This window comes from Ovis aries, chromosome 1 (genome assembly GCF_016772045.2).
Source record: "Ovis aries strain OAR_USU_Benz2616 breed Rambouillet chromosome 1, ARS-UI_Ramb_v3.0, whole genome shotgun sequence".
NCBI classification, from domain to species: Eukaryota; Metazoa; Chordata; class Mammalia; order Artiodactyla; family Bovidae; genus Ovis; species Ovis aries.
This window is the reverse complement of record NC_056054.1, coordinates 257,572,821-257,592,097: the sequence shown is the minus strand read 5'-3', so window position 1 is coordinate 257,592,097 and position 19,277 is coordinate 257,572,821. Positions and strand designations below refer to the sequence as shown.

At 36.1% G+C, this 19,277-nt stretch overlaps 1 protein-coding gene across 3 annotated transcripts in view; it reads right to left on the bottom strand.

The window, feature by feature from the left end:
- The window catches only part of NPHP3 (nephrocystin 3), a 55,129-nt gene that overhangs the window by 11,266 nt on the left and 24,586 nt on the right, over positions 1-19,277 (bottom strand). For all 3 annotated transcript variants that reach the window (XM_042237020.2, XM_015092656.4, XM_042237027.2), the window contains exons 10-18: positions 18,856-18,959; positions 16,781-16,895; positions 16,380-16,523; positions 15,818-15,915; positions 13,081-13,183; positions 12,558-12,640; positions 10,754-10,892; positions 8,720-8,884; positions 205-299 (exon numbers count right to left, since the gene is read on the bottom strand). In XM_042237020.2, the coding sequence (XP_042092954.1) occupies positions 205-299; positions 8,720-8,884; positions 10,754-10,892; positions 12,558-12,640; positions 13,081-13,183; positions 15,818-15,915; positions 16,380-16,523; positions 16,781-16,895; positions 18,856-18,959 (1,046 nt within the window). The remainder of the gene's footprint in view (positions 1-204; positions 300-8,719; positions 8,885-10,753; positions 10,893-12,557; positions 12,641-13,080; positions 13,184-15,817; positions 15,916-16,379; positions 16,524-16,780; positions 16,896-18,855; positions 18,960-19,277) is intronic.

The window sequence follows — 19,277 nt, the reverse complement described above, 5'->3', positions numbered from 1 at the left end:
TTCACTTAAATCTTCAGCATAATATTAAAAGACTGACTTGCATAATTATATTTTGTTCTTTTGGCATTAACAGGAGAGAACTTAACCTTTAAAATAGTAAGTAAATTTTTATATTTTAAGTTATTCTAAGAAAGAAAAAAATAAGGACACAGAGGTATAGTGTGTTGCAGAAGCTAAGAACAACAAAATGGACGTTTGTAATACCTTAGCTGCATGGTAAAATAGTTGGTTAGCTTTTGTCTATATGAAGTAATAATGGTGGGGCCTTCCATGTATTCTAGTCTCACTGTTTCCCAAGCCTATGGAGAAAAAGAAAAAATATCACAGTCTATTTTCTGTAAGTCACTGTACATCTAACAATGAATTTTTAAAATGAAATTTATAATTATTTCAATTTATAGTTGTAGAATAGAAATAGCATTAAAATATTTAAAAATTCAGTATGTATTTATGTGACAACTGACAGAATTCTTGTTAGAACTCAAAATATAATACAATTCAAACTTTTAGTGAATACATTAAAAATCTGAAATGTGGACTGCAAAAATACAAAAAAAGGAAACTATATTTAAGTGATGTATTAATACTACAAAGGAGAAAGATAAGCCTGTGAAATTACAAATATTCTACACCTACATATAACACAGCATACTCAAATGAAAGAATTTATTTACATTAGATTACATATATAAATTAACCATGGCAATGAAGGGCTTCCCAGGTGGCATTAGTGGTAAAGAACCTGCCTGCTAATGCAAGAGACTTACGAGATGCGAGTTCAAGGGAAGATACCCTGGAGAAGGGGATGGCAACTCATCCCTGTATTCTTGCCTGGAAAATTCCATGGACAGAGGGGTCTGGTGGGCTACAGTCCAGGGGGTTGTAAAGAATTGGACAGGACTGAACACACACACACACATGCGCTCAATCCTAGAGAATGTTTCAGGTGCACTTGAACAGAATGTGTATTCTGCTATTTTTGATGTTCAGTTCAGTTCAGTTCAGTCGCTCAGTCGTGTCCAACTCTTTGCGACCCGATGAATCGCAGCACGCCAGGCCTCCCTGTCCATCACCATCTCCTGGAGTTCACTCAGACTCATGTCCATCAAGTCCGTGATGCTATCCAGCCATCCCATCCTTGGTCGTCCCCTTCTCCTACTTGCCCCCAATTCCTCCCAGCATCAGAGTCTTTTCCAATGAGTCAACTCTTCCCATGAGGTGGCCAAAGTACTGGAGTTTCAGCTTCAGCATCATTCCCTCCAAAGAAATCCCAGGGTTGATCTCCTTCAGAATGGACTGGTTGGATCTCCTTGCAGTCCAAGGGACTCTCAAGACTCTTCTCCAACACCACAGTTCAAAAGCATCAATTCTTCGGCGCTCAGCCTTCTTCACAGTCCAACTCTCACATCCATACATGACCACAGGAAAAACCATAGCCTTGACTAGACGGTCCTTAGTCGGCAAAGTAATGTCCCTGCTTTTGAATAGGCTATCTAGGCTGGTCATAACTTTTCTTCCAAGGAGTAAGCGTCTTTTAATTTCATGGCTGTAGTCACCATCTGCAGTAATTTTGGAGCCCCCCAAAATAAAGTCTGACACTGCTTCTACTGTTTCCCCATCTATTTCCCATGAAGTGATGGGACCGGATGCCATGATCTTCGTTTTCTGAATGTTGAGCTTTAAGCCAACTTTTTCACTTTCCTCTTTCACTTTCATCAAGAGGCTTTTAGTTCCTCTTTGCTTTCTGCCATAAGGGTGGTGTCATCTGCATATTTGACGTTATTGATATTTCTCCCGGCAATCTTGATTCCAGCTTGTGTTTCTTCCAGTCCAGCATTTCTCATGATGTACTCTGCATATAAGTTAAATAAGCAGGGTGACAATATACAGCCTTGACATACTCCCTTTCCTACGTGAAACCAGTCTGTTGTTCCATGTCCAGTTCTAATTGTTGCTTCCTGACCTGCATACAGATTTCTCAAGAGGCAGCTTAGGTGGTCTGGTATTCCTATCTCTTTCAGAATTTTCCACAGTTTATTGTGATCCACACAATCAAAGGCTTTGGCATAGTCAATAAAGCAGATATAGATGTTTTTCTGGAACTCTCTTGCTTTTTCGATGATCCAGCAGATGTTGGCAATTTCATCTCTGGTTCCTCTGCCTTTTCTAAAACCAGCTTGAACATCAGGAAGTTCAAGACATTACATTTTTGATGTAATGTCTTGAAAATATCAACTAAGTCTAACTATTATATTGTATCATTTTGGCTGTCTGTTGCTTTACTGATTTTCTGTCTCAAAGATCTGTTCATTGATGTGAGTCAAGTGTTAAAGTCTCCTGCTATTATTGTATTCCCATCAATTTATCCCTTTATGTCTGGTAGTATTTGTTTTATGTATTTAGTTGCTTCTATATTGACTGAATATATGTTGATGAGTGTACTATCATCTCCTTGTATTGATCCTTTTATCATAATATAGTAACCTTCTTTATCTCTCTTTATAACCTTTGACTTAAAGTCTATTTTGTCTGATATGAATATTGTAACCCCTGCTTTCTTGACATTTCCATTTGCTTGAAATGGTTTTTTCCATCCTCTCACTTTCAATCTATGTGTATCATTTGCCCTAAAATGAGTCTCTTGTAGGCAGCATATTCTATACTTTTTTTTTTTATCCTTTCTGTGACTATGTGTCTTTTGATTTGAGCATCTAGTCCATTGACATTTAAAGTAATTATTAATAGAAATGTATTTATTATTATTTTAAATAATGTTTTTCCATGATTTTATATTTCTTCTTTGTTCCTTTCTTTTCCTTTTTCCTTTTGGGGTTTGATGATTTCCTTTTGCATTATGCTTCTCTTCTCTTCTCTTTGGTTTTTGTAAATCTATTATATGTTTTTGATTTGTGGTTACCCTATGTTTCATGTATGCTAACCCCCTTCCTATATCTGCTTGCCTTAGACTGGTAGTTATACAGCTCAAACACATTCTAGGGAAAAAAAGTCTACATTTTCTTATGCTCGTCCCCCGCATTTTATGATCTTGATGTCCTCTTTAATATCTTCATGTTTGTCCTTTTGCTGTTTGTTGTGGTTATCACCACTTTCACAGAAATTTTTAAATATCTGCGTACCCGGTGGTTCAGTGGTAAATTTGCCTGCCAATGCATGAGACGCAGGTTCAATCCGTGGGTTGGGAAGATCCCCTGGAGAAGGAAATGGCAACCCACTCCAGTACTCTTGCCTGGGAAACCCATGGACAGAGGAGCCTGGCGGGCTACAGTCAATGAGATCACAGAAGAGCTGGACATGACTTTGTGACTAACTAACAAACCAGCTTATTTAAATGATTTACTTTCCAATTGTGGTTTGCTCTTCCCTATTGATTCTTACTTCTCTCCTATTTAGATAAGACCTTTCAATATTTCCTTTAGGATGGGTTTAGTATTGTTGTTTTTTTTTTTAAGTTTTTGCCCATCTGAAAAGTTCTAAATGATAATCTTGGAGGGTAGAGTATCCTAGGTTACAGATTTTTCTGTTTTAGGACTTTGAATATATTTTGTCATTCTATTCTGGCCTATAATGTTTCTGTAGAGAAATCAGCTGATAGCCTTATGGGGATTCCCTTATAATTAACTCTTTGTTTTTCTCTTGCTTCCTTTAGTATCTTCTCTTTATATTTTGTTGTTATTCAATTGCTAAGTCACGTCTGACTCTGCGACCACATGAACTGCAGCAATCCAGGCTTCTCTATCCCTCACTATTTCCCAGAGTTAGTTCAAACTTATGTCCATTGAGTCAGTGATGCCATCCAACCAACTCATTCTCTGTCACCCCTTATTCTCTAGCCCTCTTTATGTTTAACTTTTGCCATTTTTTATTATAGTATGTATTGATATAGGTCTGTTTGGGTTTATCTTGTTTGGGACCTTCTGTGCCTCCTGTACACAGGAGGATATGTTTCTTCCTTTAGGTTTGGGAAATTTTCAGGCATACTTTGTTCAAATATATTTTCAATCCCCCTTCTCTCTTTCTTCTCCTTCTGGGATCCCTACTATGTATAGACTGACATGCTTTTATAGTATCCCATAGGTCTCTTATATTGCTTTTTTTTTTTTTTAATTCATTTGGTTTTCTGTCTGCTGTTCTGATAGGGTGATTTCCATTATTCTATCTTCCAGATCACTTATTCATTCTTCTGCATTATTTATTCTGCTATTCATTGCCTTTAGCTCAGCTTTCATTTCAGCAAGTGAATTTTCTAATTTTTCTCGGCTCCTCCTTCTAGTTTCTAGTCTCTTTGTACAGTAACCTACATTACTATGAATAGTCCTTTTAAATTCCTTCAGTGTCTATTCCTTCTAGTGTTTTAGTGTCTATTAGATTGAAGAAGTCTGTCTCATTTAACGAGAATTCTCTTGATCTTTTATTTGGGAGTGGTTCCTCTGCTTCATTTTACTTATATTTCTCTTACTCTATGGATTTAGGAGAAACAGTTATCTACTGTGGTCTTGGAGGACCATTTTTTATGTCAGAGCATCCCTGTGTAGCCTGTGTGGACTTAACATTTTTTGGTATGCGGGCCATAAGAGAATACTAGGAACAATTATAGGTCAACAAATTCAACAACTTAGAAGAAATGGACAACTTTCTAGAAACATACAATCCAGCAAAACTGAATCAAGAAGAAATAAATAACTTGAATAGACCAATAACTAGAAGTAAAATAGAATCTGTAATTTATAAACTCCTTACAAACAAAATTCCAAGGCCAGATGGCTTCACAAGCGAATTCTACCAAACATACAAGGAAGAACTTATACCAGTCTTTTCTAAACTCTTCTAAAAGACTGAAGAGAAAGGTACATTCCCAAAGAAACTCTATGAAGCCACCATCACCTTGATACCACAACAGACACTTCTGAAAAAGAAAATTATAGGCCATCTTTGATGAATATAGTTGTGAAAATTCTTAACAACATATTAACAAACCTAATTCAGTGACACATAAAGATCATACACAACCACAACCAAGGTGGATTCATCCCAGAGTCATAAGGATGATTTAATATATGCAAATTAATTAATATGATATACCACATCAACAAAGAAAAGACAACACATGATCATCTCAATAAAGGCAGAAAAAGCATTTGAGAAAACTCAATTAAAAAAAAAAGAAAATTCAATATCCGTCTATGATAAAAACTCTTACCAAAGTAGATTCAAAGGGAACATATCTCAGCATAATAAAAGCTATTTATTACAGGCCCACAGCCAGTATAATACTCAATGATGAAAAGATGAAAGCCTTCTTACTAAAATCTGGAAGAAGACAAAGATGCCCACTCTCCCCACTTCTCTTCAATATAGTATTTGAAGTCCTAGCCACAGCAATCAGACCAAAAAAAAAGTAAAAGGTATTCAAATTGGTAGGGAAGATTTAAAATTGTTATTATATGCAGATGACATGATACTGCATATAGAAAACTTTAAAGACTCCACACAAAAACTACTAGAACAGATCAATGATTTCAGGAAGATAGTAGGATATAAGATTAACATAAAGAAATCAGTTGTATTTCTTTATACTAACAATGAAATATTAGAGAATGTAAAAAAGTATTCCTTTTAAAGTCATAGCAAAAAATTTACTTAGAAGTAAATCTTACCAAGGAGGTGAAAGACTTATATCCTGAGAGCTATAAAACATTAATAAAGGAAATAATATGATTCAAAAAATAGAAGATACCCCATGCTCTTGGATTGGAAGAATTAATATTGTTAAAATGGACATACCACCCAAAGCAAACTATAGATTTAATGTGATCTCTACCAAATTACCCATGACATTTTTCACAAAACTAGAACAAATGATCCAAAAATTTATATGGAACCAAAAAAAGACACAGAATTGACAAAGCAATCTTTAGGAAAAAGAACAAAGCAGGAGGCATAACCCCCCCCAGACTTCAGACAAAACTACAAAGCTACAGCAATCAAAACAGCATGATATTGGCACAAAAACAGACCTATGGATCAATGGAATGAAACAGCCAAGAAAAACCCATACACCTACTGTCAATTAATTTTCGGCAAAGGAAGCAAGAAAATACAATGGAGAAAAGACAGTCTCTTCAGCAAGTGGTATTAGCAAAGCTGTACAACTGCATGTAAATCAGTGAAGTTAGAACACATCTCTCACCATACACAAAAACAAACTCAAAATGACTTAAAGACTTAAATATAAGACATGACACCATAAAACTCATAGAAGAGAACATAGGCAAAACATTCTCTGACATAATTGTAACAATGTTTTCTTAGGTCAGTCTCCCAAGGCAATAGAAATAAAAGCAAAACTAAACTAACAGGGCTTAATCAAATTTATAAGCTTCTGTACAGCAAAGGAAATCATAAACAAACAAACAAAGGGAGAACATATTTGCAAATGATGTGACCAACAAAGGTTTAGTTTCCAAAATATACCAACAGCTCATACAACTCAATAACAAAAAACCAAACAACCCAATCAAGAAATGAGCAGAAGACCTAAGTAGATATATCTCCAAAGACATACAGATGGTGAATAGGCATATGACAAGATACTCATTATTGCTAATTTTTAGAGAAATGTAAATCGAAACTACAGTGAGGTACCATCTCACACCAGTCAGAATGGCCATCATTAAAGTCTACAAATAACAAATGTTGGAGAGGGTGTAGAGAAAAGGGAACCCTCCCATAGTGCTAGTAGGGATGTAAGCTGGTACAGCCACTATGGAAAACAGCATGGAGGTTTCTTAAAAAATTAAAAATAGAGTAATCATAAGATCTGGCAATTCCACTCTTGGCATTTATCCAGAAAAAAACTGTAATTCAAAAAGATACATGCAGAAATTTCTCCAAATAAGACATACGGATGGCTAACAAACACATGAAAAGATGCTCAACATCACTCATTATCAGAGAAATGCAAATCAAAACCACAATGAGGTACCACTTCACACCAGTCAGAATGGCTGCGATCCAAAAATCTGCAAGCAATAAATGCTGGAGAGGGTGTGGAGAAAAGGGAACCCTCCTACACTGTTGGTGGGAATGCAAACTAGTACAGCCACTATGGAGAACAGTGTGGAGATTCCTTAAAAAATTGCAATGACCCAGCAATCCCACGCTGGGCATACACACCAAGGAAACCAGAATTGAAAGAGACACATGTACCCCAATGTTCATCGCAGCACTGTTTATAATAGCCAGGACACGGAAACAACCTAGATGTCCATCAGCAGATGAATGGATAAGAAAGCTGTGGTACATATACACAATGGAGTATTACTCAGCCATCAAAAAGAATACATTTGAATCAGTTCTGTTGAGATGGATGAAACTGGAGCCGATTATACAGAGTGAAGTAAGCCAGAAAGAAAAACACCAATACAGTATACTAACACATATATATGGAATTTAGAAAGATGGCAATGACGACCCTGTATGCAAGATAGGAAAAAAGACACAGCTGTGTATAACGGACTTTTGGACTCAGAGGGAGAGGGAGAGGGAGAGGGTGGGATGATTTGGGAGAATGGCATTCTAACATGTATACTATCATGTAAGAATCGAATCGCCAGTCTATGTCTGACGCAGGATACAGCATGCTTGGGGCTGGTGCATGGGGATGACCCACAGAGATGTTATGGGGAGGGAGGTGGGAGGGGGGTTCATGTTTGGGAACACATGTAAGAATTAAAGATTTTAAAATTAAAAAAATAAAAAAAACCCCAAAAAACAAAACAAAACAAAACACAAACAAAAAGATACATGCACTTCTGTGTTCATGGTAGCTCTCTTTACAATAGCCAAGACATGGAAAAAACCTAAATGTCCATCAATAGGAGAATGGATAAAAAATACATGGTACATATAAGCAATGGAATATTTATTCAGCCATAAATAAAAGAATGAAAATGCAGCATGGATGGACCTAGTGATTTTCATACTAAGCGAAGTCAGAAAGAGACAAACTGTGATTACCACTTATATGTGGAATCTAAAATATGACACAAAGGAACATATCTATGAAACAGAATCACAGACATAGAAAACAAATTTGTGTTTTCCAAGGGGAAGGGGTAGTTGGGGAGGGAAGGATTGGGAATTTGGGATTAACAGATGCAAATTATGCGGTACAAAAAAAAGAGTTATATTAGTCATTATTTACTAGGTGCTAGAAATCATGTTTAGGACTTCACCAGGACCAATTAATTATTCACCATTTCAATTAATTATCTTCACAACCCCTGAGGTGAGCTGGAAACATCTGCCCAAGGCTCAGATAACTTGCCCAGGGTTACATTAAGCTGTAAAGAGCTGGGCTGTGAACTGAGGCAGAGTGACAGAACCCAAGCTCCTAAAACATGTATAATATACCAACAATACAATGAAACATAAAATTGAAAAAACATTTTTCTCTTTCAGAAAAAACTACTTTTTAAAGTAATAGCCATTTCATAAAGGTTTTACTTCATAAGAATACTAGCCAAATTTTGTATCTAACCTAAAATTACTGGAAAAATATCTGTAATGCCAAATGAGATTTCAATTTTGTCTTTTAATTGAAATATTTGAAATAATATGGTATTATATAGCATAATACATATGCGATGATATGTAGACATTTCAATAAGTGAAAAAACCTTACTAAGATAACATTTACCTGTAGATGTTGAAACTTAAGCAAACCGCAACCATAAGTCAACAAACACATTTTGTGTAAACTGTGAATAAGGGAGGTCAAGACAGTCCAGGACATCTCAGGATAGAGTTCCATCAATTCTGACTCATTCACACCATTGTGACTAATATTTACAAGGCAGAGAATCTAGGTAGATAAAATAAATTAACAGTGATTATACAGTACCTCTATTGTTAACTAATAGCCATTAAAATGTCCATAATTCTTTTAAGCTTATTAACTTATTCAAATTTATCATTCAAGTGATTTAATAAACCAAGAAACAGATTTCTTAGAACACACTTTCCAAAAGACACTAATCAAGAATAAGACAGTGTATATATAAAATGTAGCGTGCCAAAGATAATATACATATAGAAAAAGTTTAGTGAAATTAAAACTGCAGGAAATGTATTATTAAAGCTAATGACAGAGTTCCAATTCTGGGAAGATGGGGGAAGAAAACAACCCTCTTAGTACAAATGCCTCTTAATATCAGATAACAACAAGTAACAAAACATTTCTAAAATCATAATTGAACCTTCAGAAAAGAAAGGGAAATCCCCCAAGTATCCCAAATAGTAAACTGAAAATTTAGGTAGATAAATAGCAGAACAAGAAGACAAGGAAGGAAGCTCGTGGGCTTAGAGGTGGAAAGAAAAGTCCAACTACAGAAACCCCCCAAGCTGAGAAATAAACACAAAAATGGATCCAGGTTAAAAGTATAAGGGCTCAGCAAGGTTGTTAGTGAATTTCCAAAAACTAAGTTGAATAACCAGCAACAAAAAAAAGTTTTACAAGTTATTTTAACTACTACAGAGTTATTAGAAACAAATTTTAACAAAAGATGTTCAAAACTTTTATGGGAAAGAAGATAAAATGTTATTTGAAAATCATTCAAGACAATGACTAAATAAATGGAGAACTATCTAGCTTTTCATGAAGGAGAAGATATAAGATAATTTTCCCTAAATTCGCCTCTAAATTCAGTGCAATTCCAATTAAAATTGCATACTGAATTTCCGTGGCACTTGCTGAGCCAACTCTAAAGATACACATGGGAAATGAGCCAAGACAACTATGAAAAATATTAAGAGGGGGTTTGCCCAATGAAATATCAAAGCTTACTTTCAAGTTCTAATAGTTAAGACAGTGGTATTGATAAAGAATAGTAAATTAGAACAGAAGAGCCTAGAAACAGACTCATGTTTATATATGAGCTTGATACCTGAGAGGTGGCATCCCAAATCAGTAGAAAAGATATATAAAGTAAAATGAACAATTAACTAGCTATATTTTAAAAGATTAAGAATTAGGCTCCTGGGAATTCCCTGCAGTATCCCAGGTTCAATTCCTGGTCAGGGAACTAAGATCCTACAAGCTGTGCAGCGTGGCAAAAAAAAAAAAAAAAAAAAAGTAGATTCCTTCCTCACACAATAAATAAAAATATGTAATGTGCATTAAGGACTTATACATGAAGAACAAAATTATAAAATATTTTGAAGGGAAAAATATCAAATCATTTTTATGACAGCAAAGGATAAAAAAAAAAAGATAAACAGGCATAAACCATAAAAGAAACTGTGGCTAAATCTCACTTTATTAAAATAAAACTTTGTATAATGATGCCATAAGGTTAAAACACAAGAACAGGGAAGACATTAATTTGTAAACTCTATAAAGAAGAATTTGTATTCAATATGCAGAACCTTTAAAAACTAACAGATCAACAAGAAAAAGTCAACTCAGTTAAAAAATGGGTAAAGGACCTGACCCAGCAACTCACAGAAGATGAAACAAGAATAGCCAAGAAGCATGAAAAGATGAAAAATCTCCATGATAATCAGGAAAATGAAGATTCTCTGAGATATCACTTCTGGTCATAAGCATGCTATGGCAGTGGGTATAGTATATGCTTGAAACATAACATTACAGGGATTTACCATTTACTTCAATTCACACACAAATCCAAACATGGCAAAATAATCTTCCCTTTATAAGTTTATTACATTTTACCTGCTTCATTAGTTCTTTATCTGTATCGTTTGCCATGGACTCCTGGATAGATCGCAGAACAAGTCTGTATAATGAAACAGTGTCTTGACACTGGAAACACTGAAGAAGGATTTTATCTAAATTGCCTGCTCTCCCAGCACTGTTGGAATTGAGAACAGATTTAATTTCTTACAATCTGCCAACAACTGAATAATTGGGGGTAAATAAAAACAATGCTCTACTTTATCTTTTTTTATACTGTTCAACTGATGACAGCAGGAATTCGATAAAACATGGCTCAGGAAAACGTTAGTTTTATGGGACTGCTAGAATCATCAGAGTTATTTTAGTATACCATTTAATTCAATGCAATAAACATATGCTGGGAATTAACTACGTATCAAGTAATTACTGCACACTGTGGAACATAAAAATAAGACATGGTACATCTAGATGTGCGCCACCTACATACAGGAAGCAAGAAAATAATTACAAGTAAGTATTATTAGTTAGCCATGCAAACTAACAGAACCAGAATTTGGAAAACATCAGCTTAAAGAAAACAGTAGATAGGGTTTGTTTTAAAACATTACATATTTACCAGTAGTTTCTTTTTTTAATATGTAAAGAATGGTGAAAAAACAAAAAATCGTCCATAGTCCCTCTTAAAAGAGATTACTTCAAAATATACGAAATGCACGACTTAACACTCTTGAATTGTACTCATGCAAGCCACTGTTGTTCTCAGATTCACTGCTACAACTCTGGGGACAGGGGGAGGGGTCAGTGAAAATATCACAGGCAATTCAAAGTTTTGAAAGATTTTTTTCATTTCAAATGTGGTCCTTCAGGTGAGAATGTGGAATTGCGAGACAACAGTACTAGTTTCAGTTTCCCCAATATGAATTGTGCTAGGATTACAACCTACTCTGATGAATACCAAAACAAGTATTAGTCTTTCTTTTTTTTACCTCTGGTTGCAAACAAAGTAAGGTGAGGCTGTCCTGAAGAAGTAAAGGTAGTAAAACTCTCTGCTCCTGCTGCTAAGTTGTTTCAGTTGTGTTGGACTCTGTGCGACCCCATAGACGGAAGACCACCAGGCTCCCCCATCCCTGGGATTCTCCAGGCAAGAACACTGGAGTGGGTTGCCATTTCCTTCTCCAAAGCATGAAAGTGAAAAGTGAAAGGGAAGTCGCTCAGTCATGTCCAATTCTCAGCGAACCCATGGACTGCAGCCCACCAGGCTCCTCTGTCCATGGGATTTTCCAGGCAGGAGTACTGGAGTGGGGTGCCATTGCCTTCTCCAGGTAAAACTCTCTACTGCTTATATAAAGGCACATTACAAATGAATGTCTAAAATAGAAGTCTCCGCTGTAAGATGAAACATTTATCAGGATGTGGGAACAGAGACAATTAAAAATTCCTACCAATACATCTATCTACTGATATTGAAAGACACCTGAATAACATTTTTTATGCCTCATTTGCCTCCTCACTTTCCCAAAACTACGGGCCTCAAGGTGACAATTTAGAACAAAGATTGCCTTCTTTTGCAGCCCCAAGTTGAGAAAAGGTTAGTGTGATGAAAACCAGACAAATATTTCCAACAAGTTCTGATATTCAAGGGCTAGCAATTTTCAGTTGTCACATTATCATGGATGTCAAGTTACAGTATCACAGTCAAGTCATAGCATCACAGTTAGAACACCAGAATCTTAGTGGCCTGAGAGATTGCCATAATGATCAGTTCTGTTTCACCCAGTGAGGAAGCATTCTGCAGCAAACACAAAATTGCTGAAGGTGACATAAAATAACTACCACTTACCGTGCAATCATTTTGCCGAAAAGAGTGACGTAAAGAGCATTGCAGGTTGTAGCAGAACGACAGTGTCGTTCTAGCTTCTTCTCCTGTACCAGTTAACCAAAAAAACAAAACAAAACAAAACAAAAATACAAAACCACCCTGGAATTAAGTGGCCTTTACAACTGAGCCATCAGCAAATGCCCCTGAAGAAATAACAGTTCCTGCCACCTCATCAGTGGCATCACTGCCGTGCTGTGGTAAACTACAAGTGCTGTCAACATACAAATGCTTTTTCACTTTTAAAATACTGCTTAATATAATACAGTAAAGTAAGCCTTAAGACCAAAGTCTTTTTTATTGCTTGTTCTATATCTTATTAGTTTAAGGGTAAATCCATTTAACAAAGTAATAACTAAATTCCAATTTTCCTTGGAACCACATAGAGTTTCCTATATTGAATTTTAAGTCTCATATAAGGTATTTTTTTTTTAAATAAAGAAATCTATAGAGAGTAAAAGAGAGCAGCAAAATTAAAAATACTTACCTGCTCTTTACTCAATTTAATGTCTACAGAGTGGCATTCTGCAATTATAATAGATTTTGCATCTTTTGGATTTAAAGGGTCAAGATGAAGTGTAGGCCACAGCCTTTTATTTAAAGAAAAAGGAAAAATCAAATTCTTTTCTAATGAAACAACAAAGCTTCCCATAATACAAATCAAAGTCCATTATAAGAATTAATTTTTTATACTACCTTCATAAAATTAATCTCTGTTAAACATAGTAATATTATTTCCTTTATACATGTTATAACATGCATGTCATCACTTTTAGCAATTAATCACAACAAACACTATTATAAGATAAATGCGCATATATTGACAGTAAACTGGTAAAACATTTCTAGTTCTATGTTCTATACGATCAGTAAAATAACATCAGTATTGGTACCTATGAGGAATAGTGCCAGACATAGTCTTTTACCAAACATTGCTTGTAATTCAGTCAAATTTAATACCCTATAACATCCAGTCTCAGTGAAATGCTGAAATTCTTTGTTGGAGAAGGGAAATCTTACGCTTTTTATAAACCACAAATCTGTGCTTTATACATAAAAAGTGTAAGATTTCCCCTCCCCAGCAAGCTAGTGAAGGTGATGGAATTCCAGCTTAGCTATTTCAAATCCTAAAGGATGGTGCTGTTAAGGTGCTGCACTCAGTATGCCAGCAAATTTGGAAAACTCAGCAGTGGCCACAAGACTGAAAAATGTCAGTTTTCACTCCAATCCCAAAGAAAGGCAATGCCAAAGAATGTTCAAACTATTGTACAATTATGCTCATTTCACATGCCAGCAAGATTATGCTCAAAATCCTTCAAGCTAGGCTTCAACAGTATGGGACCAAGAACCTCCAGATGTACAAGCTGGATTTAGAAAGGGCAGAGGAATCAGAGATCAAATATCCAACATCCACTGGCTCATAGAAAAAGCAAGAGAGTTCCAGAATAACATCTATTTCTGTTTCATTGACTAGGCTAAAGCCATTGACTGTGTGGATCACAACAAACTGTGGAAAATGTTTAGAGAGATGGGAATACCAGACCACCTTATCTGCCTCCTGAGAAACCTGTATGCAGGTCAAGAAGCAACAGTTAGAACTGAACATGGGACAACAGATTGGTTAAAAATTGGGAAAGGAGTACATCAAGTCTGTATATTGTCACCCAGCTTATTTAACTTATATGCAGAGCACATCATGCAAAATGCCAGGCTGCACGACTCACAAGCTGGAATCAAGATTGCTGGGAGAAATATCAATAACCTCAGATATACAGATGACACCACCCTAATGCAGAGAGCAAAGAGGAACTAAAGAACATCTTGAGGAAGGAGAAAGAGTGATAAAGCTGGCTTAAAACTCAACATTCAAAAAACCAAGATCATAGCATCTGGGCCCATCACTTCATGGCAAACAGCTGGGGAAAAAGTGGAAACAGTGACAGGTTTTATTTTCCTGGGCTCCAAAATAACTGTGGACAGTGACTGCAGCCACAAAATTACACTTGCTCCTTGGAAGAAAAACTATGACAAACCTAGACCACATATTAAAAAGCAGAAACATCACTTTGCCAGCAAAGGTCCATATAGTCAAAGCTATGCTTTTTCCAATAGTCATGTATGGGTACGAGTCACGTTTCTCACAGCTGGTGAGAAATATTTCTATCTCTGCATTTTAAACCAAAATTGTCACCAAAAGGACCCAATTTCACTGAGTATACTTTTAATCTTTGCAAGAAAGCTGAATGATAAAGAATTGATTCTTTCAAATTGTGGTGCCAGAGAAGACTCTTGAGAGTCCTTGGACAGCAAGGAGATCAAACCAGTCAATCCCAAAGGAAATCAACCTTGAATATTCATTGGAAGGACTGAAGCTGAAGCTCCAATACTTTGGCTACCCTGATGCTGGAAAAGATTGAAGGCAAAAAGAGAAGGGAGAGACAGAGGATGAGATGGTTCGATGGTATCACTGACTCAATGGGTGTGAGTTTGAGCAAACTCCAGGAGATAGTGAAGAACAGGGAAGCCTGGCATGTTGCAGTCCATGGGGTTGCAAAGAGTCAGACATGACTTAGCAGCTGAACAACAAATACACATATATCTGTTTATGTTCATGAATTTATGTATGGTATATGTGTGATATTAAAATTTCTTGGTAGGGAGGTGATTAGGAAGAACATTACTAAAAAGGCTCCTGGGGTAGGGAGACAAAATAGATTGAGAAACACCACTTCACAGAACTCAACCACTGCATCCCTTTTTAAGTACTGGACTTGCATTTCAGGATCACAGCTGGCTAGTCTTATTTTTCCTGGTCCAGCTCTGCCCTTGTTTTCCTCACCCATAAATTTCACTGCCTACCAGACAGAAATCACCAACTGGAGCTATAATTGACAACTCAAACAAACCATGTCTGAAAACAAAACTCATGACCTTTCCTTCACAAACCTGCCTGTCCTCTGTGTTTCCCATCTTAGTTCATGGAACCACAATTTACTTTATTTCTCAAGCCAGAAACCTGGGGGCCATCCTAGTCTTCTCCCTCACATCTCAGATCTAACTTCCCACAAAATGCTATAGATTGTATCCTTTTTCTGAATTTGCGCACTTCCCCTATCCTCACTCCCACTTACATGAAAAATATGAGAAATAATCATGTTTCAAAAACCTTTCTTTCTACTTAAAATATTTTATGTAGCCAGAAATAACTAATGTTAGCAGCTTACCTCCATGCTGGAGGGCACGTTTCTACATTCACAGAAACAATTACTCTTACATTCACAGGCAGTGGATCTATCAGCCATTTCATGTGTTTTTCAACTTGCTTAAATATATAAAAACAAAATTCCATCTATTAATTTAAAATATTTCAAAAGCTTTCCAATTAAAATGAAATTCTCATTATATTTCTCATTAAGGATAAAATCTTATTTGGGGATTATGTATCTCAGAATATTAGAAGAACAAGTGGTAAAACACTACCATCACTGATCTGAATTCTGGGCATGTAAGGAAATGTCAAAGCCCTAAAACTATGTCAAAATGAACAATATTTGCTAATTGTGAAAATATAGTTGGTCCTTCCCAACAAGATACAAGTGTCTATTGGCATATATATATGTTTGTGTGTGTGTGTTTCTGTATTATCCATATGCTTCCTCTCTATAAATTAAGCAGAAATAAACAAAATCAACACTTTTTTCTCACAAACATGATTTAAACATCTGTCATTACTGATATTTTTGTCTCTTTCTGAGTGTATCAACAGGTTACAAAGTGAAAACATACCTGAATTTGATCTATAGAATCAATAATGATGATGATGCTGCCTTGATGACGGGCAGAGAGTTTTTCCAGCCAACGTGGAAATTCTTCCAAAAGCTTAGCAGGATCCAATGACAGAGCAGATACTGACCAAGAATGCTGCATCAACTACAAGGTGAGAACACATACAAATTAAAGCAGCTACACTTTATCACACAGCTGGTGAGAAATATTTCTATCTCTGCATTTTAAACCAAAATTGTCACCAGAAGGACCCAATAGCATTAAATATACTTTTACCCGTATGCAAAACCAAAACAAATGGGTAATACTGAAAATTAGTTTATCATCAGGTCCTCAGGTCAGACAACTTCTGAATCTAAATAAAAATTGTAGTAACTAACTCCAAAAATGGTATATTCTACCTTTAGAGTCAGTCGTTTAATAATCAAGGAAGCCTCTGAGCTGGTTGACATGGGCCTCCCCACAAAATGAGAAAGAATTAGTGTGTTAGGGGAATTCTTCTGTTGTAATTGGATCCTGAAAGAAAAAGACCTTTTGTAAGAATGATAAACCTCCTTTACTGTCAACAAAAAAGAATTCACAATGCATGAAGCATCAATTGCTACCTGTCAGTAATTACACGATCAGTTAATTTTGAATTAACGTGGGAAACTTCCATTTTTACTCCACTTTTAGATTCTTTTAAATAAACCATTAAAAATTATAGCTTCACTTTACTTACAAGTTGATGCGACTAATGTTAATCAAAACACTATACATTTGAGGTTAAAGTATTAGTAAAATGAACATTAACCTAGGAAGAAAGAAGTTTCTATGGTAAGTACAAAACTAATATTTTGAAATATAACTTTGAATAAAAGGGCAATAAAAAGGAAATACCATATGGTAACTCCTCAATGTAAATAATAACTATGAATGAAAGAAAACGGTCTTACCTCTTGTTTTTAAATAACATGAGGGACTAAAATAAGAGTTTATCAGCTTAAAGGAAACTTAGTCCATCATTTAAAGAACTAGTTTTATATTCATAGTAAAGATTATCCTTTATTTTTATATTCTGTATGATTTATTTCACTCTAAATAGTCTGTCCTATTCAAATATTTAAAATCCCAATTAATCTTTAAAGATGAGCCCAGTAACTGAAAATAAAGGTACATGCCTCTATAATTCACCTAATTCCCTGTCACACTGACCACTCCCTTCAGTTCAGTTCAACTGCTCAGTCCAACTCTGTGACCCCACGGACTGTAGCACGTCAGGCTACCCTGTCAATCACCAACTCTCAGAGCTTGCTCAAGCTCATGTCCATTGAGTTGTTGATGCCATTCATCTTATCCTTTGTCATCCCCTTCTCCTCCTGCCTTCAAACGTTCCCAACATCAGGGTCTTTTCCAATTAATCAGTTCTTCGAATCAGGTGGCCAAAGTATTGGAGCTTCAGCTTCAGTATCAGTCCTCGCAATGAATATTCAGGATTGATTTCCTTTAGGATTGACTAGTTTGATCTCCTTGCTGTCCAAGGGACTCTCAAGAGTCTTCTCCAACACCACAGTTCAAAAGCATCAATTTTTCAGTGCTCAGCTTTCTTTATGGTCCAAATCTCACATCCATACATGACTACTGGAAAAACCATAGCTTTGACTAGACAGACCTTTGTCGACAAAGTAATATCTCTGCTTTTTAATATGCTGTCTAGGTTGGTCATAGCTTTTCTTCCAAGGAGCAAGCATCTTTTAATTTTTGTGGCTGCAGTCATCATCTGCAGTGATTTCAGAGGCCAAGAAAATAAAGTCTGTCACTGTTTTCATTGTTTCTCCATCTATTTTCCATGAAGTGATGGGACCAGATGCCATGATCTTAGTTTTCTGAATGCTGAATTTTAAGCCAGATTTTTCACTCCCTCTTTCACTTTCATCAAGAGGCTCTTTAGTTCCTCTTAGCTTTCTGCCATCAGGGTGGTGTGATCTGCATATCTGAGGTTATTGATATTGATATTGACCACTCCCTTAGCTCTGACCTATATAATTTATGTGGGCTTCCCTGGTGGCTCAGTGGTAAAGAACCAGCCAGCCAGTGCAGGAGACTCAAGAGACCCAAGTTCGTTCCGAGTTGGGGAGATCCCCTGGAGAAGGGAATGACAACCCACTCCACTATTCTTGCCTGGGAAATCCCATGGACAGAGGAGCCTGACAGGCTACCATCCATGAGGTTGCAAAAGAGTCAGACTTAAAGACTAAACAACAACATAATTTATGTACACAATCACAAATGCTATTCCTTTCTCATTCTGCATCTTCTCCCTAACATTCAATTTTTATATTTCTCAGGGCATGAGTTTGTTATTTTACTCTTTTTGCTTTTTTAATATTCAATACAGGCCTTGCAGGAAGGTAGACATGCAATAATTCACTTTGTTGAATGAGTTCAGTAGTTCAAATGATGACAACAATAACTTTTTAATTGCACTGCATCATACCACTTTGATAAAAGAAGGGACTTTCCAGAGCCTGGTCCTCCAGATACAAGAAGGGGTGGAATTGGTGCTGGTGCTGCCACAAGATCATTAAGGCGCTGGTAGTACTAGAAATAAAAATAAATTTAAATTGTGAGGAAGAACATGCCTCTTCAAATACTAAACAGAGTCAATTTCCGATTATCCTCTGAAATCAGTGGAGAAAAGCTGTACGAAAAAATGAAATCTACTTTTAATCAGTAGTACCCTCATAATTGCTTATTTTTTATGATTGGTTAAATATGTCCAAAGGAGTAAACTAAGAATGGGCCCCAATTTCTTCTGCTACAGTATTAATGTAAATTAATAGGTGAGGGGCAGCCTTTCAGATCACTGTGGGGCTTTGCACCATTCAGATGTTCTGCAGAATGTTGCAGGGAGGCTAC